This window comes from Metopolophium dirhodum, chromosome 3 (assembly GCF_019925205.1).
Source record: "Metopolophium dirhodum isolate CAU chromosome 3, ASM1992520v1, whole genome shotgun sequence".
Lineage (NCBI taxonomy): Eukaryota > Metazoa > Arthropoda > Insecta > Hemiptera > Aphididae > Metopolophium > Metopolophium dirhodum.
In genome coordinates, this window is record NC_083562.1 from 24,964,125 (window position 1) to 24,987,502 (window position 23,378).

Below are 23,378 nucleotides of genomic sequence, written 5' to 3' on the forward strand. Positions count from 1 at the left end.
TATGTTATGGTTGAGTGAGCACAGGCATAGTTACACATTGTTATTGATTAAACATGAAAAACTAAAGAGTTGATAATAAAAATAAAATTTACTTTGTTTTTATTTTTATATTTTTAAACATTGTTAAATGTTTGGTCATGTCTTACAGAACATATAATGAATTGTGGGCACAAGCTCAATTAACGCTGGATGAGGCTACAAAAAATGACTCAAACTTACTTACATCAAAAACTAATAAAGATAAAGTTGTTGTGTTCAAAGAGTTATCGACAGTCATGGTCAGTTATATACTAGCCATTAATAAACTGGATGAGTGTTATGATCAAGTTATTCAGCCTCAGAAACGAATACTTATTAGAAACATTCTGGAATTAACTTTGGGACGTTATTTAGAATTAAAAAACGACATGGTCAATTTGAACTATAATGAATTTACGTACTTGGATTCAGCAACTGCACAGCTAGGGTTATTACCACAAGATGTAGAATTGACAATACCATCTCATTATCGAAATGAGCGGCTTAAAACAATTGAATGGCAAAATAAATTTATTGATGAAGTATTGAAGAAAACGGGTTTTTACGAAGAAGAGAAAATTGAAGTTGATATGCCTATCCGACAAGCAATATTATTGATACAAAAGCACGAGAGGGCGCGGCAGGGACGAATGAGAGCTCAATTTATGAAAGAAGTCAGAGCAATGAATAAACCTGATGCTGGAGATGTGGAACTTAGTGATAATGCGAGAAAAGCTGCAATGAAAATACAGAGAGTATGGCGAGGTTTTATAACGAGGAGAAAAATTAGAAGTAGAGTTGTTGAAGAAATGTTGCTGATTGGCATGCTACCCCCAAACTCAATTGATACCGAGGAACAACAAAAAGCTGAAGATGTTAAGAGTGCCAGAAGGATTGTTCAAACTAAACGACAGAAAGAATACGAACTAGCACTAATACAGGAAAAAGAAAAAGTATAAATCTTATTTATATATTTAATTATGGTTTAATAATTTAATATCTAAACATTGAAACTTAAAAGATTAGTGACCATGTGAAGGAAAAAATGAAAGAAGATATCAGAGACGAAGTTCGAGCCTGGTACATGGGAGTGAAATCACAAACTGGTAAATTTCCCGATTTGCCATCTGAAGAAAGTGGTGGATCTGCTGTAATTTATACTAGATACAAAACTGCCAGTTCTCATAGTAAATCAACTAGCCAGTCATCATCTAAAGGAACCAAGAGTTAGTTAGTTGATTTTTTCAAATCATAGAAGTTTAATATGTGTGTGTTATGTTATATAAGTGATAACTTTCGTTAGGTCATAAAAGCAAATCAATTGCGGGAAAAGAGTCAAAGGAAGAAGTTAAAAAAAAAGCTGACGAAGAAGAGACTGGTTTCAAAATGGGACCGTCAAATTTTCTCCAAGAACTCATGTTGGCTAGTTCAGAGTATGAAGAAGTATGGAAAGGAATGGACGAGTCAAAAAACTCAAGCCAAATGCATATTAAAAGCATTGTTAAGGCTCAAAAAGCAGCTGAAGTAGAACGAGAACTACGAAAGGTAAATTGGCAAACATCTTGAGAAAAAAAATAATCATACGACTGACTGGATTGAATAAAATGTTTTTTTTTTCACAATTAGATAGTTGATGTAAATTTGAGAGCTGAACTTGAGATTTTACAAAATGCACTTGATAAAGATAATGCTATTCGAATCAAAAGGTCAAAGAAACAGAAAAAAGTAAAAAGAAGTAGCAAAAAAGCAAAGAAAAAACGTGACAAGGATTTAACTCCTGATAGAACTGTAAATAAAAACAATAATTGCTTTTTTTTCTAATTTAAATAAAAAACAATTCATCAATACCTGTGCAACAATAATGTAAATTAATATGAGAGTTCACCGAATAGAGGCTTTCTTAATACTAAAAATCTACTTTAATTATAGATATAGGCATAATCTGAGGTAAATTCTTGGGAGGAGAGGGGGGCAGTCTGTGGTAAAACTCAAAATCTATAAGGTAGAGATGAAAATGACCTCTGGCCACGTAACTTCACAGTGTATTATAGTAGGTATGCACACAATATTTACTATTGTTTATTACAACATTTAAACACTCATTATTGCATTAATAATTTGCATTCAGTGTAGTATTGTATAGTGTAGATTAAATACATTATATCATAATAAACATATTATTGTTTATTAAACAGGATACCTACTCTAGTACTATTCGGTAAAAATGAAACAAAATAAGAGATCGACAAATTATATTTTATTCCCAACAGACAGCACTTATGATACAAATATACAATCATTCAGAAATGTATGTATATTTTCGTATAAATTAAATTATATTTCACTTAAAAATGACTAAAATACATATTTTTAATAAATTGTACGTTTGTCCTATATATATTAGATGCTCGTTGAAAACAAAAATATGTTGAATACGATAAAAAACTAAACTGAGGTTATAATCGATATTTGATTCTACGTACAGTCATGATATAGCTTAAGCCTTAAATACGTATACTGCAGTGTAGACTCTACACTGAACATCAATAGATACTCCGGTGCCCTTTTAACACGAAAAAATCATTCGCATTTTACTAAATATTTCCGCGGAGCCGTTTAGGGGGGGGGGGGGGATCTGGTACATTCAAAGGAGTGTACATAGCAATTTTTTAATTGCCCGACTTTCGAGTTGGTCTTCTACTCTTCTCTAGTTTTATCAGGTATCAACAGTATCCACTATTCATAAAACTATTAAAGATCCCTTTAAATGATCTGCTTAAACTAGTAAGTACTATTATAATATTAATAGGTATGTATTATAATATAACAAATATATTCCATAATGTGATGACTGATGAAGTGATGAGTGATGACTCTAGTGACGAGTAAGTAGTAACCTTAACATAAAAATAAAAAATAACACACATCATTGTAAAATCAATACATTCAACGCTCTGCTCAGAATCTAAAATGATGTCTAAATCACATGGAAAACATAAGATATAGGTGCTATATTAAGTAAACAAATATATAAATATAAATGTCTCATTGACTATTGTTTACATAATAATAATTTATTTAGATAGGTATATCTATTTACATTAGTCGAAGTCTATTGAAGAATTAGTTTTTAGATATTTTTTGTCGTTAAGATTTCAGGAATTAAATCGATCCTTAATAATCCATACATTACATTACTACAATTTTTTTTTGGTTGGTGGAGGGAGCTAAACATTTTTTTACTCCAGGTGGTATTGACCCGATGCACTGTTTCAGTTGGAATCGCTATTCGAAGAGCTGGTGATGAACGGAATTGTGCACAAGTATCCGGCAACCAAGTTGGGCTCATTCAAAGGGGACGCGTCGTACGCTGGTTGTGACGTAATGCGTTGGGACAACGACCCAAGCCCGACTCTCGGCGACGTCCGGCACGCAGTCAGGGACAGCTGCGTGCTGCCGATGCTCAGCGACCAGATACACCAGGCCGGTCCCCCGGTGCGCTCCGTGCTTGTCGCCGGAGCGCACGGATCCGGTAAACACACGCTGGTCAACGCAGTGTGCACCGAGCTGGGGGCCACGCTGTTCGATCTGACTTCGGCCAACATCGTGGGCAAATATCCCGGAAAATCGGGACTCACCATGTTGCTCCATCTCATCAACAAAGTGGCCAGGTCGCGTTATATTACATTTATGAGTACCTACAGGCTACAGTCTACACACAGGGTTATTATTACCATTTCCCAGGGCTGTAACTTTAATGTGTTTGCGTCATGTCGTCTGACGTTATAGAATAGATATACAGCCATACAGGTCCATATTAAGGGTGAGGGGGAGGTGTTCAATGGGTGAAATTCTCCGAAGCTGCCAATTTATGGTCCGGGTAGAAATAGTGAAAATAAATTATTTTAAAGCTTATCACATAAATTAGAGTTTATTCACTAGAGAATTACAATTTAATATTTTAATGTAAGATTTAATTGTCGAATAATTATAATTTCATTTCGGTCTTAATTTATGAAAAAAAAATGTTAAATTTACAATCCAAGTTTTGAAATTTGCGCTAATAAAAGATGAAAACAACTGATTAAAAAAAATCACAAACTATTTTATGGATGTTATTTAATTTATATAAACAAATAGTCAAAAGTGAAAGTTGTACGTAAATATCGTTTGTTAGACAAAAAAAATAAAACAAAATAGAAGGTAGGTATATATAAACTCAAAATGGGTAGAGCCGTAGAGGCATAATAGAGATTACATATGGCGGGGGGGGGGGTAGACGGGGTACCAAATACAACATTCTGAGAATCATTATTATTTGTCTATTATAGGAGGGTTATGAAAATATTCGATAGGGTTAAGCTCCCTTTAGATGTTTGTACGAAGCGGTACAATTATTCTAAAGCTAACCTAACCCTGTGTCTCTGTAGATACACAATAAACAGGTAACCATAGTTTTGTTATTATCATCATAAGCGTGTGGTAAAGGAAGTTTACTGCTCTTTTATTTAAGGAGTTATTCTAATAATTCGTATGTGTACAAGGGTAAATGGACATTTTCCCCCGACTGTTTTCGGTCTAGTATTCTATAGGACACCCCCCCCCCCCGGATATATTTTTGATGCGGACATTTTCCCCCCATATTTTTTTAAAGTTAATTATTGACTAATTATATTGAATTTAATAATATAATATAATTTTTTTTTTAAATAAAATATAAAATACCTATATAAAATTATTTTTATTTTCATAAATATAATAGATTAAAAATGTATATGTTTGATCAACTGAATTACTAACTTGAAACAATAAAAATTAAGAAAAAAAATACGTAGGTATATAAAGTAAAATATGATTAATAATTAATAAAAATAGTTAAAAATTCTGACATAAAAATAATACATTTTGTAAAAAACATTTGAATTCTGATTTTTATTCAAATTACCAATTATAATAATTATGAATTATGATAATATACCAGTCATAAGATAATGTTAATATATGCCATACATATATACTATATAGTCATAAAATCCTGTTTGTATTTAGATTATAGCCTATAAAGCCTATATGACTATACAAGTATTTATACATAATATATATTGTTTTAATGTAATATATTAATGATGAACCCAAAAATAACAATACCTTCGATATACCTATTTAAAAATTACCTAATATCCTACAACGGCTAATAATATTAAAAATAATACGATGTTTTAAATTTTTAGTGCAGAAGTGCAAGCGCATACTTCACAGATTTCATCTATATTATATAAAATATTAAGGCACCCGGCACCCGGTACCAATCTCATTTTGGTCACGAAAATACACTCTACGGCAATAATAATATCCTGTCCAGGCTGTCCTGTAGAATCAACAAAATTTGATAGGTTTTTTTAATCTATTAGAGAGTAATATTCTACAGGCCGCATTGAACTCCGTTTTAAAATATTTTAATCTCAAACTTTATACTATATATCTTTAAAAATAAAACAATCTTAATCTTTTTACCAATTAATTTATACCATTATTTTAAATAAATAAAATATCGGAGTTCAATGTGGCCTTTAAGATGTTTTCTTCATTCAGATAAATAAATAGTTATGAAAATCCGATAATTCTATAAGACCTGAGCATTTTCTCTGTGAAGTCGTGTTTTTGATATAATACACCGTATCAACTCCCCCTAAATATATCGGGAAGTAAATAAGTGGAAAAGTATTATAGTTAAGATGGCAAATAAAATATAAAATTGTATAGAATTGTGAAATTCGGGGGCACCAAGCCCTTAATGTATATTGAGTATTGACATATCGTATATGGTAGATATATGATATTAAATGTAGATATTAAATGTACAATATACTATATATATTATATACTGCAACCTGAAATAATTTAGGTATTATTTCAGGTTGCTTCAACCGTCAGTGATATTTATTGAAGACGCGGAGAAAACGTTTATGAAAAAAGTGCCGAAAACCGATAAGACAGACCCGAAAAGGCTGAAAAAAGACTTGCCTAAGCTTGTCAAGGCTATCGCTCCAACGGACAGGGTTTAGTATAATATATATTATATACCTACCTACTGGCTACCGGCTAGGTAGTAGGTACCAACTAGGTATAATACCAATAACCTACATAAATTATTTACATAGGTATACGATAAACTGCTCATAAAACATACAATACAGGGTGATTTTGCGATAGCTTTTATTTCTTTAATATTTTACCAAACAGTTATAGTGTATTATAGTGTCAGAGCGATGGACGAACTGGGTATTATAGGCAGTTTAGTTTGAACATCGAGCTTCCTAAGATAAATTAAACACTGTATGGATGTATTGTGTATAAGTACTAAACATTTATACATTTTTACAATAACAACAGTAGTACAGACGTACAGTCCAAAGCTGGGCGCTAACTAGAAACTTAAAGTTAAGAGTAAGTATAGCAGTGGCGGAATTACGGGGGGGATTTGGGTGTTGTTTCCCCCATGTATTTTTTTTAGCTGGCGAACCATATTTATATACTTATTATTTATTTGTACTAATATAGTATATTTTATAGAAACAACAAATAAAAACCCAAGTCCTCTATGCCGTAGCTGTAACTAAGATAATATTACTTCGTAATAAAAACTATAATTAGTATCGGAAATTGAATATAGCACAAATATATTGAAATAATGCAGTTTAGTTCGATTTTTGGGAATTTTTTTCGGAAACCTATAGGTAATAGGTATATTTCAACGAGTTAAGCACAATTTTCGGTCAGATTTAGTTCCAACTTCCATGGTTATGACATTATGAAGTTCGGGATTTTGTGTATATTATACGCATAGATACGCATATTATTTCACAAATCTACATAGAAGATGTTAGCTCCAAAACGATTTTAGTTGAAAAAAATTACTTGCTCAGCTTTGAACTATATTGTTGACGTACTCGTGTTTCAGATATTGTTGCTTGGCACTTCCTGCTGTCCCTGGGACTGCGATCAAAAATCTTTGACTGGCACGTACGGAAAAATAATTGTCATACCTCGCCCGGACTATGCCAGTTTGTATCACATATGGAATGATCTTTTATTCCAGTACAGTGGACTCAGCCGGAAATTCGATGTTAGCTCTTTGGCAAAATTATCTGACGGCTACAGTATCGGAACCATCATCAAAGTACTCCAAGAGGTAGTATATAATTTTTTTTTAAATCATTTAAAATTTTAGAATAATATGTAGACCGGTAGTATTTAATGTTTACATAATCTATACATATGTTTGAAAGACAAACAATGTTTGCGACTAACTGACGACTTTATCCTTTATATGCATTCCTAAACCGTTCTTCGATTGCGATGAAATTTGGAGGTAGGTAGATTAGACCTTGCAAAGTCCCCATGTGGAAGAAGATAAGCTACATTTTGTCGCGAAAAAAGGTAAACAAGAGGTCCAACCCGGGGATGTTCTCAACCAGGAATTTTGAGATTATTATTATTATTTTTGTTCATAAATGGTTGCTGTTGGTTTTAATAATAATAATTATTATTAATGCGATAAGCGGATACGCCTGTGTATTTTAGTACCTACAGAATGTATCGAGTTCGAACCACGTTTTCGGTGGACCAATTTTTTTGCATATTTTCTTGATACTTTAGAGTTAAATTATACACTACGTAAGCAACACGCGGGCTCTGCGATCTACCGCATGTAGATTGCCTATCCGATAATATACTGCTCGCGTAATGATAAAAACCTAGCAATACCAACGGATTGCCGTGTCAGCTAGTTTACATATAATACCAGTGTACACAGTGTTTATATAATAGTACATAATACATATAGGTAGTAGGTAGGTACCATGTCAATAACCTCTAAAAAAAAAAAAAACTGAGAGTGTACGAGCCCATCATTACACTCTGGGGAAGAAAAAATTTTTTCATAAGTTATTGGGCCCGTGAAATTATAAGTGAATTAGGGAGACTGAGAAAAATTAATACAATAAAAAAATATGTAATTTACGATAGACATTTTTGTTTATTAATGGTTGCTATGTACATACCTATATGAAGAAATAAGCAAACGTGTCGTTTCATTTTTCGTTACAATTTTTTTCCACCCACACCTCAAGAAAGAAGTTTTACTTAAAAAAAAATATAATATATGACTATAATAATATATTTATAGAGATTTTTAATTTGTACATGCATACCTATGTAGGTGATGACTTGCAAAAGAGTGTTACAGCTAACAATCCGCCCTCTGATGCACGTAGAAATCCTCAACGCACTTGCTCGCCACGACCCCGTCTACAAAGAAGAAGACGAAGCGTTCAACCAGTGGTATTCGAGGACACCCCTCGGTCGGAGGAAGCAAAAGGCATTGGACGCTGAAGTGGAAAGACGGATGATTGAAAATGATAAACATTCGGGCGCTAAATGAGTAGGAGGTACCTATCTCCAAAAAATTAACTACTATTTTTCACATTTTTCACAAAAACTAATAAAAGATATATAAAACAATTTTTGATATTATGTAATTAATGTTTATATGGATTGTTTTTTATTGCTCTAATTTTAGGTTGGTTTTTTTACTGTTTTATATAAATAAGTTTAAACCATATGGAATTACTATACACTGTTTCAGGTCATAATTATAGATTTGGAACTTGGAGGTGTAAATTATAAGTCTTGTAATTAAAATTTAAGTTGGTTATTTCCACAGATATATAAACATTAAACATGTTTATAATATATCTGTGGTTGTTTCTGAAAAAAAAATGATTAATTAATAATTTGTTGTCAACATTACTTGAACTTACCGAAACAATAATAATATTATATTTTCGAAGTTTTTTTAAACAAAAAAAAGGCGGAAAAGCTTGCTGTACTGTAGTAGTAGTTGTTGAGCATGTCATTGTAATGGATGTGTTATAACTTATATTTGAATTCAATGATAAATCATTGTATACGAAAAACGATACTGAGCGTGTACGTTATGTTATACTTGTAGAAATAATCAAATATTTAATAGTTTTAAAAAAAATGTATAAAAATGTAAAATATCTCATGGTTATAAATACCTTCTGTTAAAAATTTTTAATGTTAGCTATGGAATGAAAAAAACGTTTATGAATTTCCAACTGAAAAATAGTTTGAACGTTTTTGAAATTTTGATGAATTTTGTCAAAATTTCAACTTTAAATGCATAAAATAAAATAATCGCGGTATAATATTAAACATGGTAGGTTACGTTCGTAGTTAGGTTAATAAGTAGGGTCGCGGAAGCAATGCGTAAGCAGTTCCCGCGGCGTCGTCGGTTCAAAACTGTAAAAAAAAAAAGGTTAATAAGTAGTAACCACGGTTGTAGAAACACTGGTTACACAACTTGCTTATAACCTGGTCTATATGGGTGGTCGTCAACAATTGATAATTGATATCATTTGAAACAGTAAAATATGATATTATGAATTTATGATATAATTTATTGCCTATTGGTCCGTCACTCTGTCTTTGATCTTTATACACTTATTAAACCCTCCGGCTTGTTCGGTTGTTCTTCTTAATTTTTTTAAACAGTTTTGACTTTTGAACAAGAAGCCAAGATTATCACTGAATAATAAAGTAAACTTGGTTAACAGTCTTTTGTATTATATTATTTAATGTGAGTGACTGAGTGAGTAAGTGATATCAAAATTAAATGCAATATCTATGTCATAGTGTAGGTATAACTTGATTTATTTTGTCATAATGTTAAATTATGTTTCAGGTAAATTTTTAATGTTATGGATAGTTTCCCTCCAGCCAACTGTCGTTTGCAAATACTAATTGACGACCAGTGGCGTCAAGAAAACTTGTCATTTGACGAAATAGTGGTTCCCATTAAAGAACTACCCGATCCTGAGGCAGACGCCACCGATGCTCATTTGACACTTACCCAACAGGACACTAAGTGGACCGACTTGGCTCTTACAAATATACTTAGTGATAATCCATTGCCTCCACCACCCAGAGTTTGACACATTTATCATGGAGTTTCCAGATTTTGGTAAACAATGTGCCAACAAGGACTGTAAACAATTGGATTTTTTGCCAGTTAAATGCGATAAATGCCATGCCCTGTTTTGTAAAGACCATTCAACATTTGATAGTCATCAATGTGTTCCCATTGAATGTACTAATGATTTGGGACCAAAGCTGGTAAGAAATTCCTACTGCATGTTATTAATTTTATAATAATTGATCATGATTAAACTTTAAAATTTGAATGACAATAGGTAAATACTTGAATAATTTTTATCTTGTTAAATTATAATAATACATTTAAAAGAACTTACACAATTTAAGAGATTCCATTTAACTGATTCATAATATTTTAGGAAACGACTTGGTTCAAATGCACATTTGATAGTTGTATAACAAAAAATCCCTGTGAAATGTTATGCCCAAAATGTGATAAACATTACTGCCTGGCGCATAGACATCATGGTTGTTTAGATGAACTCCCCGGAAAAGAGGCTAGGAAAGTTTTAAGAGAAGCGGCTAAAAAATCAAAAGATCTATTTACAATAGCTAAAGAAGAAGCTGATAAGAAAGTAGGTAAATAAATCTTTCTCTTAAAACAATACTAATCACATTTATTTTAGATTGAAGCGAGTCTAAGGCAAGCCGAATTACAGCCAGAAAAGAGACGTATGGCCCAACAAATTCGTTTAATGAAACTTAAAGGGAAAGCATTGGGTGATAATAAAATACCAGTCATCGACAGAGTTTATTTTACTATTCATCCACCCATTAAAGATAATAAAGTTACTTCAGCTGTGCCTTTATTTACCAGTAAAACTTGGACAGTTGGCAGAAGTATAGATTTATTTGCTGTTCGTTTAAAAATTGAAAATCGAAATGATAAAAGTAATACTCCTAAACTGCGTTTATTCAAACTAGAAGATGGCGAACACTTATCAAATCAAATGGACCGTGTAATTGGTCGTATGGTTACTGATGGCTTAATATTTAATGGAGATTCATTAATTCTTCATTATGTTGATGCTACAAGAAATCCTGTTGAAATAGAACCAGACAAATTAGTGGAATATAAACTATCAAGTGTTTAAATACTAATTCTAAATAATGAAAAATAACTATGTTATTGTATTCAGTATATTAATATAAATTTTGTTGTTAACATTGATAAAATTTGTATATTTCAATAGTACACAATTAACTTTTTGTTCAACTAATAATGGTAATGTTTTTGTAACCTATAAATTGAATGACTGTGTTTATATTATGGAAATCATTGTGTAATTAATACAACACAATTCAAAACAATTTGATGCTTTAGTTCTTGTTTTGATTCTTTTGTTTCACATAATTTAGCAAATTATATTAATTTCACTTTGTCATAACACAGTATGGGTTAAATTGTTGAATAAATGAAAATATCACTAGTTTATCTCAGTAATCTGAGAGGATATAACATCAGGATTATTTATTAAAATTAAAAACTTTATCAAACATTTTACACCTAGGTTAGTATATTTCATCATTACGACTATAATATATTGTAGTTATAAAATAATTTGTTCACTATATTGTCTCACAATTTTATTTAAATGTATATAAATACATGATCATTACAAGTGATTTTAAATGATTAAAGATTTTAAAACTGAAGCAGAATAATACATTAAATCAGTTAATTAAAAAAATATATATACGTATGTACTTATTTATATAATTATATATATTTCTTTCCATATGTAAGTATTCAAACTCCTCCTAAATGGCTTTACCGATTTTGGTGAAATTTTTTGTGTGTTTGAATGGTTTAGATTCACAATTGGACCCGGTGGGCCCAACCCGGGTAGGTGCTCAAACAGGGATTTTGATATTTACGATGGAAAACGTTGTTTATAAACAGTTGTTATTGGTTATAGGAGAAATAATTAGTAGAAATTAGTATTTATTTATTATTGATTGCCATTGGTTATTCAGGCATATCAGGTACAAGCATACATCAAATCAAATTTTCACACATTGCCTACCAAGGTGGCTGAGTAGTATATACTGCAGCGAGAGTTACACACAAAAGGAGATGAACAATCAGTTTTTTTAAGTTGTCATTTTTTACAGGCAACAATGTGCGCGGGATCAGTTAGTAAAAATATATAAATTTAATAATTTAATATTCAGTTTTATTTATTTAAAGTTTTTTTTTGGCAATATAATTGTCATTAAGTACGGTAAATAATTTTGTTTGTAAATAAATATACTATATATACTTCAGCATAGTACTCTTTAAGAAAAGATTATCTGAATTTTTTATATATATGGTAATAGTGGAATTTACCTAAGTACTTATTATACACTGTGAACATGACAGTTGGATATTCAGGAAATTACACAGACATAGTTGATAAAATATTTAAATGTTCACTATTGTAGAATGTAGGAACGTTTAAATCTTAGGAAAGGTTAGGTCTAAAAAACAGAAATTAGTCTTACAATATTTTCTTCTATAATTTTACTATGACTAACAGGCAAAATGTTTAAGATGATTCAGAATAAATAATCAATTTAAATAATTTTAGTATTTACCTTCCTATTCACACACAAATGTGTGTAAACCAAAGCAGAATGTACTAATTTGTTGTTTTACTACTAGTAATGCTGATCAGCACATACACACTTGTGCTACACGTATTTGATAATAGTTCCTTATGACATTGATATTTATATCATTTAAAAAGGCATAATACACATTTCTGTAAATAAATACATTATAATTCATCCAAATTAACAAACAGAGAAATGGTAACAATATTCAGCCTTTAAATTTTGGTATTATCATCGTCATTTTTCAGGTAAAACAAGTAGAATGATTGGTCTTTATGAACTCCCCTGGGTATATTGACCACTAGAACTTTTTCATTTTCATTTACTTTCACTCTGACAGCTTTACCCTTTATTGCTTCCATTTCTGTTAGTTCGATCCTTATTGTATGGTTATCCAACAAACTTCTGATGAATTCTGCAAATGGATTGTTAGTCGACGATGATGATATCAGTACATTATAATTCAAATTATTTAACCCCCACGTCCATAGATATTGAAATAGTTGAAACACAATCCATTTTAATGTACGGTTTTTGATAAAACTCAGTAACATTATATCAATTTGAGTTTTTACAATATTCTTGGGCACTGAAATGACATTTATGAACACATTAAATGGTTTGAGTTTATCAAAACCCCCAGCACGTTTGGTTCTTTGATGGCTGTACTCAGTTCTTGACCAGTTTTTATTATTGTATGTATATTCATAATTTGTGTTATAACGGCTATAAGAAGAATTAGATTTCCAATCATTAGATGTACTACTATAGTTATTGTTTGAAGAACCTGCAAAAAATAACATAATTCCAGGTCAATATATTGGATATTTAGAGAATAATGACACTAAACAATCTACATCTACATAAACAAACAAGAGATAAATAAATGAAAAGTAAATTTAAATTATTTATTTATTGTTTTTTTTTAATAATTTATACCTAGTATGTACTTAAATATTTTTAATTGTTCAAAAATTATGTTTTATAAAAATTATATTCGGGGACAGAGTAGCCGAGCGGACTACGGCGTCAGTCCCGATGTGAACTATCGCCGGTTCGAGCCTCGACCACGAACGGCTCCTCTCTCTGGGCAGCCAACTGTTTAGAGAGTGAGGCCGCCATTCCCCAACCGGGCATGACAGATACATACGGGTGCCTAACTTGAAATTCTGCCAAACCTAAAAACACACGTGTTCAACCAACCGTTCCCCTCCTACAAAACAACAAACCGCTAATGGCCATAGTTGCCGGGCTTAAGCTCAATAACAAAAAAAAAAAATTATATTATAAAGCACAAAGATCAAGGACTAAATTAAATTTAAATTTGTCAGATAACTATAATGAAAAGTGAATTACGCACAAATATACAAGGATTTAAGTAAGTACCCATATTTTTATTGTAGTTCATCCGACTAGATTCATTGCTCAATACATCATATGCCTCTTTAATGTCCCTGAACTGTTCAGTAAGTATTCCTTGGTTTTTATCGGGGTGGTGTTTCATTGCCAGTTTGTAATATGCGTCTTTGATTTGCTTTGGGTTGGCATCTCTTGGAACACCCAATACGTCGTAATAATTTCTTGAAGCTCCTAATGAGGCAGTAATGTTGATACAACGTCTGGGAGCGAAAGATATCGTTGGCCTTCTCTTTGATACAATGGTTATGTCCATCCACCGACATTTCAGCCAGTATCCATGACCTCGTAGCGTCACCACATTGACAGTAGCAGTGCTCATCAGCTTTCCGGAAAACATATTTTGGAACACGCATCGTGCAGCCGACAAACCTGTAGTATAAACCTGCGTTAAAACGGGATTTTAGAAAACATTCTCTTGATAGTCTTATGTGTTACAGACTGTTGGACTGACCGCCTCGTCATCACTACCGAACTGGGGTAGTATATAAGTGAGAGACAAAATATATCAAACGTTAACATAATATTATATTTAATATTTACGTACACGGTACACTTACACATAGTCAATTGAATATCACGAGCAGCCCAAGTCCGCTACGTACGAAAACGTCACCGTAATAGGTCCGATTAGAAACATTTACAAACAGTTAATAGAACCTAAGGGCCACGGCGAATCACGACGGTCGTCCAATATTCACGAATACTTTTCAAACATTTTAGCATCAAATAACAACGTTTCACAATATCTATTATATTGTCCCTCAGGAAAAATATATTTAAAGATTTGTCCCGTGTCCGCTGTCGGTTTTGAGTTTTGATCACGATTCGTGGTTTCGAATTTTTGATACTGCACTGTTATCATTTTTCAAGTAGATACCACATCGGAACAATTATAGATATAAGCGGAACAGCTGATGATAAAATAAATAAACTTAATAAACAGCAAAACGTAGTAAAAATAACAAAAGCTGGTAAGTGGATGTCGCTCTGCTGTACGGTAGGTTACAAGTGGGTCAATGTATCATAGATTGTATTAAATTTGAATTCAAATATTCAATGATAATATAATATCATTGTATAAGAAAAACGATTCTGAGCGGAGACGGGTTATCAGTCTGGATTTTTTAAATTTTTATTATTTATTATTTATTATAGACTTTAAGTTGAATTAAATATTATATTATAATTTTTTATTCATTGAAATCAAAGTACTCCTTCTGGAAGAAATGTTGTATATAGGATATAACCAAAAAAATAAAATAAATAAGCACCGTATTAAAACCACTAGCTTCGCTAGCTCGCTTCGCTCAGAATCTAAAACTGTTGCGAAAATACCTATAATAAATATTAAAGAATATGTGTATTGATCAAAATATGATCCTGATGGGAACTAGGAAGCAAATTCTATAGTTGATCCATTCAATTGGGGAAAAGAGTGAAGAATAGAATGAGGAGACCTTAGTAGTTAGTACCATAGAACTCCGATATAACTATATAAGTGTTTGTTTTAAAAATGTAGGTGTGAATTGTAATACGAATTAGGAATCAAAGTTGGCGTAGAATATTGCTTAAGTTGAGTCATTGAACATTGTTTATCGTGGATGTGAGATACCCGGCGTGTAACTGGCCGTCTAGGTGTAAGCCTAGATAACGGATATGGACATCCTAAAAAGGTGGGAGTGGTCAGTGGTATGTTGGTTAGAGTGATTGCAGTGATTGGTGGGGTAATTTGAGAAAATAGGGGGAGGATTTAGAGGCTGAGCCCCCTCAAAAAATTCGAATTGTGGAATAAAAATCCCTGAAAAAAAATTCCCAGACTATATAATATTACTCACAACCACATGCAAATGGTTGAACAAATATTTTTTAAACGTTAAGAGGACGCTTCACCCGCATGTGTTGACCCATCTTACAAATGTAGGTACAACAGCAAAAACTATTTTGCCCGGGAAAGAACCGAGAAGGCTACAATCATAACTAAGGTCTAAGAAACAAGATATTGACCACATAAAAAGGAGAACTTTGGTTGTGCAACGTTGTTTTTATTTTTTAGGTTATGACTTTATGAGCGAAGCGATGAATGTATTGATTTTACAATGATGTGTGTTTTTTTTTATTTTTTTATTTTTGTGTCTGTCATCACCTTTTAGGACAGTAAAAGTGCTTGAATTTTCTTCAACAGTAACAGTTACTTTTCTGATAGGAAAGTGAATCTAGTTGGTACTTTGGGGGGTCAAAAGTAAAAATTTCCCAGTAGTTTTCAAAAGCGACGTGAAAAACAAAAGAAAAATTAAGGAAAAACCGGAATTTATACGCAAAATCTGTTTTTGAGAAAATCGATTTTGATTTTTGGTGTAACTCTAAAACAAATGACCGTAGGGACATGACATTTTGACTGAATGTTTATATTAGCATTTTCTATACACCATAAAATGTTGAAAATATTTTGACTCTTTTTGAGCTGTTTACGGACATTGTCAGTTTTCAATTTTTTTAGTTTTTTTTTCTATAAATATCAATAATATTTTATTTGTTGGGTAAAAAAGCGTGAAATTTTAATATAAGGCTCCTGATATATTGTTCTAATAGCAGTTGAAAATTATTAAAAATACATAGGCACAATTTTTTAGTCACAGTTTTTATTTATAAGCATTTAAAGTTCAAATTTTGACAAAATACGGAAAAATCACGAAAATTAGCAAATTATTTTGAGTTGAGAATTCATAAAAATTTTCTTTTTAAATCTAAGATTTGAAAATGTAATATATGATTACTCATAAGTTTGTCTACCTTTATCAAAAAATAAATGTCTACAAGAACGTCAAATTAAATTTTTATGAGCGTTTGAAATTCATATTTTTACAATATTTCATATTCACACGATTTCTCATGTAACGATTTTGCTATTTAAAAGCGAATTACTGTAGATACATGAAAATTTCACTGAATGTTTATATTAGCATTTTCTATACACCATAAAATTTTGAAAATATTTTGAGCTGTTTACGGACATTGTCAGTTTTCAATTTTTTTAGTTTTTTTTTTTCTATAAATATCAATAAAATTTTATTTGTTGGGTAAAAAAGCGTAAAATTTAATATAAGGCTCCTGATATATCATTCTAATAGCAGTTGAAAAATATTAAAAATACATTGGCACAATATTGTTTTATAAGCATTTAAAGTTCAAATTTTGACAACATTTATCAAATTATAATTTATTAATTATTTTGTAGTTAAAAATGTATAAAATGTTTAACTTTTATGGCTAAGGATTGAAAATTTAAAACAAGGTTAAACGTAAATAGGTTATATATAAATTACTTTATTCACAATAATATCATCAAATATACTAGGTAATATCATAGGCTGACTGACCGTTTTCGCTCAGAATCGTTTTTCTTATACAATGATATTATATCATTGAATTCAAATTTAACACCATCCATTACAGTGACCCATTTGTAACCTACTATACAGCAGAGCGACATCCACTTATCCACCTTTTTAATATCACTTATGTGAAAAAAAAGTTCTTACTGTTTCAAAAACCATTATTGTTTGTGTTTTTCAAACTTAAAAAACTTTTTTCATTATTATGATATCAAAAAATAAAAACAACGTAGCAAAGCCAAAAATCTCCTTTTTATGAGGTGAAAATATCGTTTCTTAGTTATGATTGTAGCCTTCTCGGTTCTTTCCCGCGCAATACAGTTTTTTGTGGAAAAGTATATCCAGGTGAAAATGTGATATATATAACCCATCAACTAAGTAATCCAAAAATAAATCTAATTTTCCATCTCAACTGGTTTATTGATTCCTATTAGATCAGAAGTAAAAAATCACCTACCTACTTCATCTGCTGTTAAAAATGTCAGTTCAAATATGTACTTTAAAAATCACCAATTTCAGAATTATCATTTCTATAAAAAAAGGACAACTTTAGATCTTGAATTTTACGCCACCATGGCGCCATGATTGTCTTAAGTAAAAATGAAATCTTCTTAAATCTATTTCTGGCTTAACTGCATAAATACGGTAGAATATGTTTAGCCTTTTCAATATCTGCATGAATGGTTTGCGGTGTTAATTGTAACAGGAGCTTGCAGCACACTCTCTCTTTATTCAAATTTCAAACCAAGTGGTTGTCGATATTTATACCTAATTCTCTCGATATAAATAAAGTTTTTACACTTAATTTTTTTCTTTAACCTTTGAATTGCTAGAATATCTAATTATGACCCATTTGTTCATAAAGTGTATCTACTCTTTTTATGACTATATTATTTATGTATTAATATTATTGCAAGCCATAGGTTAATGCATTCATTAATATATTATTAATTTATAAAAATGTGTTGTAAACAAAACATTCCATTTTTTGTTCGAATATTATTAAAATTTACTAACAAAAATACAAGACTATATTAGGGCTGTTGTTTCACTAACAATGGATGTATAATATTTCCTAAATCCGACCCCTTCAAACTAGTTCACCTTCGACAGCGTTAACTTCTAATTTTTATCAAACATATAATCTAAAACAAGCAAAAAAAAAATTTCGGGGCGTGGGGGCACGTGTCCACCCCCTGGCTACAGCACTGTGCTCGACGCTCGTACTCTATCCTACATTCATATTATATTACTATATCATTGCATTCAAATTTAACACAATCCGTTACAGTGACCCACTTATAAACAACTGTACAGGCGTACAGCAGAGTGACACCACACTGTCCACCTTATTTTTAAAATTTATTTTTGTATGAAATTGTTTGTTTTGAATGTTTAATGTTACACATTAGAAATAAATTTCAAATGGGTTATGTGCCGAAAAAATGTAGAAATGTTTACTTAACCACACTCAACCATTGGTGTGTTAAGATCAGCGATTTACATATAACATCTAAATTTGAGGCCAGGTATATAAATACTAAAACCAGATAGGAAATTTGGTTTTTAAATAAAATAATTTACAAATTTTTTTTGACTTCTGTAGAAATCCTGGGTTAATTCCCAGAAATTTTTTAGAGTTTTTAGGTCATAACTCATAAGTGCATTTAACTCTGAGCCTAATATGTCATAACATATTATTCACACTCGCTAAAGGTTCGTACAATTAAAATTCAATTTAAATATGTTAAGAACGATGAAAAAAATTTAAACAGTACATTAAAAGAAAAATATAGTTAGGGCCCAGGTGCAACCGCATACCCTCTGGGTTAAGTCACTGGTTAGTATCATGATTCATGAATATTTTTTTGTCATTATCGTGAGAACCAACATACAATTTAGATAATATTATTTTATTAATAGTAGAAATGTTACCATTTCTAAGAAATTTTGTAAATAATCTCATAATAAACTATAATAATATAATACATTTTTGGTTCCATATAAAAATTAATTTGAACACATATGGATAAACCTTAATAAAGTTTAGACAAAATTACAAAAAATATAATTTAAATAGGTATACATTTTACATGAAGCTCAACATTTTTGAACCACTTTTGTTAAGAAATCAGTTTTATTCAGTCCATTAACATCCAACAATGATACTCCCATTTGATTTTCAATTGGATCAGGTTGTGCTATATACCTTAGCCAACGTTTAGACATTTGTGCAGCTTCATCTACCGTTAAGTTGCAAACGTTGTCAGTTAGATACGCCTGTATCCACTTTGGCAGTTTACTTCTTTTATCATGTCTGGCAAATCTTTTATCTGCAAACACCATGATGCCATAGTCCATTTTACCACGGATTGCACGTCCCACACACTGGGCAGTGTGTCTCATCGCATCAAAAGTTAAGAAATCACCTTCTGATATTTGGTATTGACTGCATAAATATTCCATGCGAGCTTTTAATATACGACATTGAGTATAAACATATGGCATACCCAAAACAATTACTGCTCGACCATAATGATGATCAAAATCCATACCTTCAGATACTTTACCTGTAAACAAAGACAATGTGTATTAATAACAAATGTATAAAATAAAATACAAAGGAATAATTAATTTAAATAATGAATATTGTAATGGGGGATATATTATATGTTTCAATAACAAATGAAAAAATGTACTTATTTTTTATACAAATAAAAGGGATAAGTAGTTGATATTCAGTAGAATGTTATAAGATTTAAAATATAATTTTTTACAATATTTCATTATTAATTATAATATGTGTATACAAAAATAACAAACCTCTTGCAACAGACAACAACAAGGCTCCTTTCCCACGTTCTATGGCTTCTGCATAACATTTTATTGCATGGTTGGTGACAACAATATTTTGTGTCTCGATAAATATCAATTTATAATCTAAAATCTTTTCAATTAATCCTTGATCATACCAGGCAGCTACCACAGATTTCATATATAAATATGATGGGAAAAAACAAACGACACCATCGGGTACCACTTTTACCATTTCCAATAACAAATGTCCATAGTTACGTGCAACAGAAGAGTCTTCTCTTGATTCCCACTTGGACGTCAGTGCTACTTGGTCATTACCTCGACCGACCACCATAGGCAAAAAACACTGTCTGGACAATGTCATGGTTAAGGATGTCATTATAACTGGATTAATGTTCAAAATCTTGGGGTACATATCTAATGGCGATAACGTTCCTGACGTTATAAGAACGGTATTGAAATAGTCTAAAATTGGTTTGATGGCAATCGAGGCATCTAAGCAGCTAAAATGCATTACGCAGCTGTCTGTTGAAGACCTTTCATCAAACGGTTCTATAATTATCATAAATCCTTTCATGTACGTCGATACTAGGGTGGCAAATTGAGCAACTGTGATAAGGGGAGAAAAATCTGTGATTTCAGATATTTCTAGTGTCCTTAGCAATGACGATAACCGTTCAGTACAAAACCTTAGTGGTTTCCTATTTATACATACTTTCTGGTATACATCTTTAATGAACATTATAGGAGTTTCTTGTACTACAGTGGTGGAGTTCATTCTGAGTTTCAGGTACATAATGAATCTTTTCATAAAACCAATATAGTGTTCAGCACTTCTGATGCTCCCCGGTAGTTCGGTAATTTTTAATACCTGATCAGGTACAATTGGATTAGCTAGGGCAGCATTTGCTTCGCGGTTTCTGTAAATTTCTCTCAAGCCATCGACCATTTTCCTGTACTCTTCCTTCAACCTTTGTGAGTCCCTCTCTTTCATGGACGTGATCTCAGTGTCCAGTTTATTGAGTCCTTCCATAGCTTTATCCAGATTGTTGCTCGTGATGTGAGAACTCAACGAGTCTATACAGACATTGTCAATATTGTGCGCCTCATCGAACACTACTATGGTGTTCTTGTTGAAGTCTTTGGAAACTATGCCTGCAATTTTCGGGTCCAAGAGGTAATGGTAGCTGTATATGACGACATTGGCGTGTATAAGCGTTTGTCTGGCCACAAAGTAAGGGCATATGCCTTGTTTTACACCAAGCTCTTTCAGGTCCTCTATGTTGTAGATGTTTGGAGGCAGAATTGTGTCTCTGCCCAGAGAATCGAGTTTCTCGTAGAACTCACACACGTTGACGGTCTCGCCATCGGCGTGGCGGGCGCGCACGAACGGCGCCGTCAGAGCGTGACAGCGAGCGTCCACCACGCGTCCGTTATGTTCGCCGGCGATCGATGGGTTGACGCACAGGTTTTTGCGGGACGATAGCACTACGCCAAGCACGCTGGCGTCGTATTTGTTCGACTTGTAGTAGTCGCACAATACGCGCAATTCTTCGGCGGCCTTTTCAATCTCGGACAGCGTTCGGGTGCTGTATAACAGCTTTGCGAGTTTTGCCGGATACTTGATCATGTAAGCGACGATCAGCGACAGTATGGTGATGGTCTTACCAGTGCCCGACGGCATTTCCAGCAGGCAATGTCCCTTGGCGTCAATCGCCTTTTTCAGTTCCACCATGTACGCGTACTGTTCGGGGTATATGTACTCGTACGGGAACAACACTTCCAGCTCGTCGATGAAGAACTTCATTTTCGTTTAGTGAGGTGTTCTGTGTCCACGTTAAATCTTAACAGAGTCACGGTAACATTGATTGGCTGTTAATTTTTTTTTTTTAAATCAAATGTTTGAATTTAACGCACATTTTAGTAATAGGTATTTACTATTATACTCGAGTGTCGACTCTCGAGATTGTTTTTATTTTGTTATCGGTATTAGGTCGTGATAACATCCTTATCAAAGCCGACGCGGGACAACAGTAGTGTAGCTGCTAGTGTTGATTAACGACATTACGCATAAAATGTATTACTCCGAAATACAATAAAATAATAAATTATAATATCATAGTGGTTCTACGACCGTTTCGTGCTTTTCGAGACGTTGTTGTATTTTGGTGATGATAGATCTTTAGAGCTATTAAAGCCGGGGCCCCCTGGTCAGGTTCAAGTTGAGGGGGCATAACATTCAACATTGTGTTATATACTATTCAAAAATTTTTTTTTGTATCATCGTTCTTAACTCAATGAAATACGTATGTTTCAAAAAAAAAAAAAATACTGGGTAGCCAAAGTGAAATTGTTCCAAAATTGTATGTAGATCATAGAGCCGTTAGTGAAAATAATTCCGAAGAATTAAAAAATATTTTACCAACAGGCAATAAAATATGCAGACTGATTTTTACCGCACCACTGCACCAGCTATAGTAGCCAGTAGGTAGTATATAGGTACTGCATCAAACGAATTTATGAAGAATTGTTAACGTTCTTCTATGGGAGCAGAAAGTTTATAAAATGTAACGTTATAAAATTAAAAATTGTAACAAAGATTTAACTGATGCAATTGATATTTATCTTATGGTGAAACATTGGGCTCTTCTAAGACAAAAAAAGACACTAATATTATAAAAGAAAAATGTGCTTTTTAATAAACACTGTGATCTATAGATTCAGCACACTTACATTAACTTATTTAGTAACTTATTCAACCTAATTGCGTATTTGCGTGTATCAATAATTCATTGGACGGTATACTCTGCAATGAATAACGATACAAATATCCGGTTTATACATGAGATGAACAAGTTAGATGTAGGTATTTATTAAAAATATGACGTGAAGTATGTAAATTACGTGAGTCATTGAGTATGTTGAAATAATATATTTGTTGGCAAATTATAGTGAATACACCCCCCTGCCCGAAAAAAAAATGAATAGCGCTGACTTTGTCGGCATTATATAACATATAGGGAAAAAATCGAACAATCTTAAGTGGGGACTACGAAATTGGCTGATAGTGAAGGAGATGCGCCGACTGAACGATTATACAGGTGGTATAATATG

The 23,378-nt window shown here is 32.1% G+C and overlaps 5 protein-coding genes across 9 annotated transcripts; 3 read left to right on the forward strand and 2 right to left on the reverse strand.

The window, feature by feature from the left end:
* Window positions 1-110: 110 nt before the first annotated feature.
* LOC132940527 (dynein regulatory complex protein 11) lies at window positions 111-8,750 on the forward strand. 2 transcript variants are annotated; one of them, XM_061008188.1, is made up of 8 exons: window positions 111-971; window positions 1,040-1,244; window positions 1,322-1,563; window positions 1,645-1,806; window positions 3,295-3,689; window positions 5,936-6,077; window positions 6,980-7,210; window positions 8,240-8,750. In XM_061008188.1, exons 1-8 carry the CDS (start codon window positions 138-140, stop codon window positions 8,459-8,461), a joined length of 2,433 nt encoding a protein of 810 aa, XP_060864171.1. In that variant the 5' UTR covers window positions 111-137; the 3' UTR covers window positions 8,462-8,750. The 2 variants fall into 2 exon arrangements, with proteins under 2 accessions (XP_060864171.1, XP_060864173.1); XM_061008190.1 differs by lacking the exon at window positions 1,645-1,806.
* A 741-nt stretch (window positions 8,751-9,491) lies between these two features.
* LOC132941443 (anaphase-promoting complex subunit 13) lies at window positions 9,492-10,037 on the forward strand. Of its 3 annotated transcripts, none has more exons than XM_061009496.1 (2): window positions 9,492-9,694; window positions 9,788-10,037. In XM_061009496.1, exon 2 carries the CDS (start codon window positions 9,804-9,806, stop codon window positions 10,035-10,037), a length of 234 nt encoding a protein of 77 aa, XP_060865479.1. In that variant the 5' UTR covers window positions 9,492-9,694; window positions 9,788-9,803. The 3 variants fall into 3 exon arrangements, with proteins under 3 accessions (XP_060865479.1, XP_060865480.1, XP_060865478.1); XM_061009497.1 differs by having other exon boundaries at window positions 9,492-9,682; XM_061009495.1 differs by having other exon boundaries at window positions 9,494-9,698.
* A 10-nt stretch (window positions 10,038-10,047) lies between these two features.
* Window positions 10,048-11,349, forward strand: LOC132941442 (AN1-type zinc finger protein 1-like). The gene is made up of 3 exons (XM_061009494.1): window positions 10,048-10,218; window positions 10,398-10,613; window positions 10,665-11,349. Exons 1-3 carry the CDS (start codon window positions 10,048-10,050, stop codon window positions 11,130-11,132), a joined length of 855 nt encoding a protein of 284 aa, XP_060865477.1. The 3' UTR covers window positions 11,133-11,349.
* Window positions 11,350-12,782: 1,433 nt separating this feature from the next.
* Window positions 12,783-14,909, reverse strand: LOC132941441 (dnaJ-like protein MG002). 2 transcript variants are annotated; one of them, XM_061009493.1, is made up of 3 exons: window positions 14,613-14,909; window positions 14,023-14,437; window positions 12,783-13,423 (listed from the first exon to the last, which is right to left on the reverse strand). In XM_061009493.1, exons 2-3 carry the CDS (start codon window positions 14,390-14,392, stop codon window positions 12,852-12,854), a joined length of 942 nt encoding a protein of 313 aa, XP_060865476.1. In that variant the 5' UTR covers window positions 14,393-14,437; window positions 14,613-14,909; the 3' UTR covers window positions 12,783-12,851. The 2 variants fall into 2 exon arrangements, with proteins under 2 accessions (XP_060865476.1, XP_060865475.1); XM_061009492.1 differs by having other exon boundaries at window positions 14,023-14,424; window positions 14,613-14,907.
* Window positions 14,910-19,404: 4,495 nt separating this feature from the next.
* LOC132941746 (general transcription and DNA repair factor IIH helicase subunit XPD) lies at window positions 19,405-22,244 on the reverse strand. The gene is made up of 2 exons (XM_061009899.1): window positions 20,271-22,244; window positions 19,405-20,017 (listed from the first exon to the last, which is right to left on the reverse strand). Exons 1-2 carry the CDS (start codon window positions 22,069-22,071, stop codon window positions 19,548-19,550), a joined length of 2,271 nt encoding a protein of 756 aa, XP_060865882.1. The 5' UTR covers window positions 22,072-22,244; the 3' UTR covers window positions 19,405-19,547.
* Between the last annotated feature and the right edge of the window lie 1,134 nt (window positions 22,245-23,378).

What these genes read in the sequence shown, in the direction of transcription:
- LOC132940527 (XM_061008188.1), top strand. Translation starts at nt 138, where the DNA reads ATGTCTTACAGAACATATAATGAATTGTGGGCACAAGCTCAATTAACG. An exon ending in CTCATCAACAAAGTGGCCAG is followed by an intron (nt 3,690 to 5,935) that starts GTCGCGTTATAT and finishes GTATTATTTCAG; the next exon opens with GTTGCTTCAACCGTCAGTGA. An exon ending in TCATCAAAGTACTCCAAGAG is followed by an intron (nt 7,211 to 8,239) that starts GTAGTATATAAT and finishes ATACCTATGTAG; the next exon opens with GTGATGACTTGCAAAAGAGT.
- LOC132941443 (XM_061009496.1), top strand. Translation starts at nt 9,804, where the DNA reads ATGGATAGTTTCCCTCCAGCCAACTGTCGTTTGCAAATACTAATTGAC.
- LOC132941442 (XM_061009494.1), top strand. Translation starts at nt 10,048, where the DNA reads ATGGAGTTTCCAGATTTTGGTAAACAATGTGCCAACAAGGACTGTAAA. An exon ending in ATGATTTGGGACCAAAGCTG is followed by an intron (nt 10,219 to 10,397) that starts GTAAGAAATTCC and finishes ATAATATTTTAG; the next exon opens with GAAACGACTTGGTTCAAATG. An exon ending in AAGAAGAAGCTGATAAGAAA is followed by an intron (nt 10,614 to 10,664) that starts GTAGGTAAATAA and finishes CATTTATTTTAG; the next exon opens with ATTGAAGCGAGTCTAAGGCA.
- LOC132941441 (XM_061009492.1), bottom strand. An exon ending in GAACTACAATAAAAATATGG is followed by an intron (nt 13,424 to 14,022) that starts GTACTTACTTAA and finishes TATTTTTTGCAG; the next exon opens with GTTCTTCAAACAATAACTAT.
- LOC132941746 (XM_061009899.1), bottom strand. Translation starts at nt 22,071, where the DNA reads ATGAAGTTCTTCATCGACGAGCTGGAAGTGTTGTTCCCGTACGAGTAC. An exon ending in GTTGTTGTCTGTTGCAAGAG is followed by an intron (nt 20,018 to 20,270) that starts GTTTGTTATTTT and finishes CTTTGTTTACAG; the next exon opens with GTAAAGTATCTGAAGGTATG.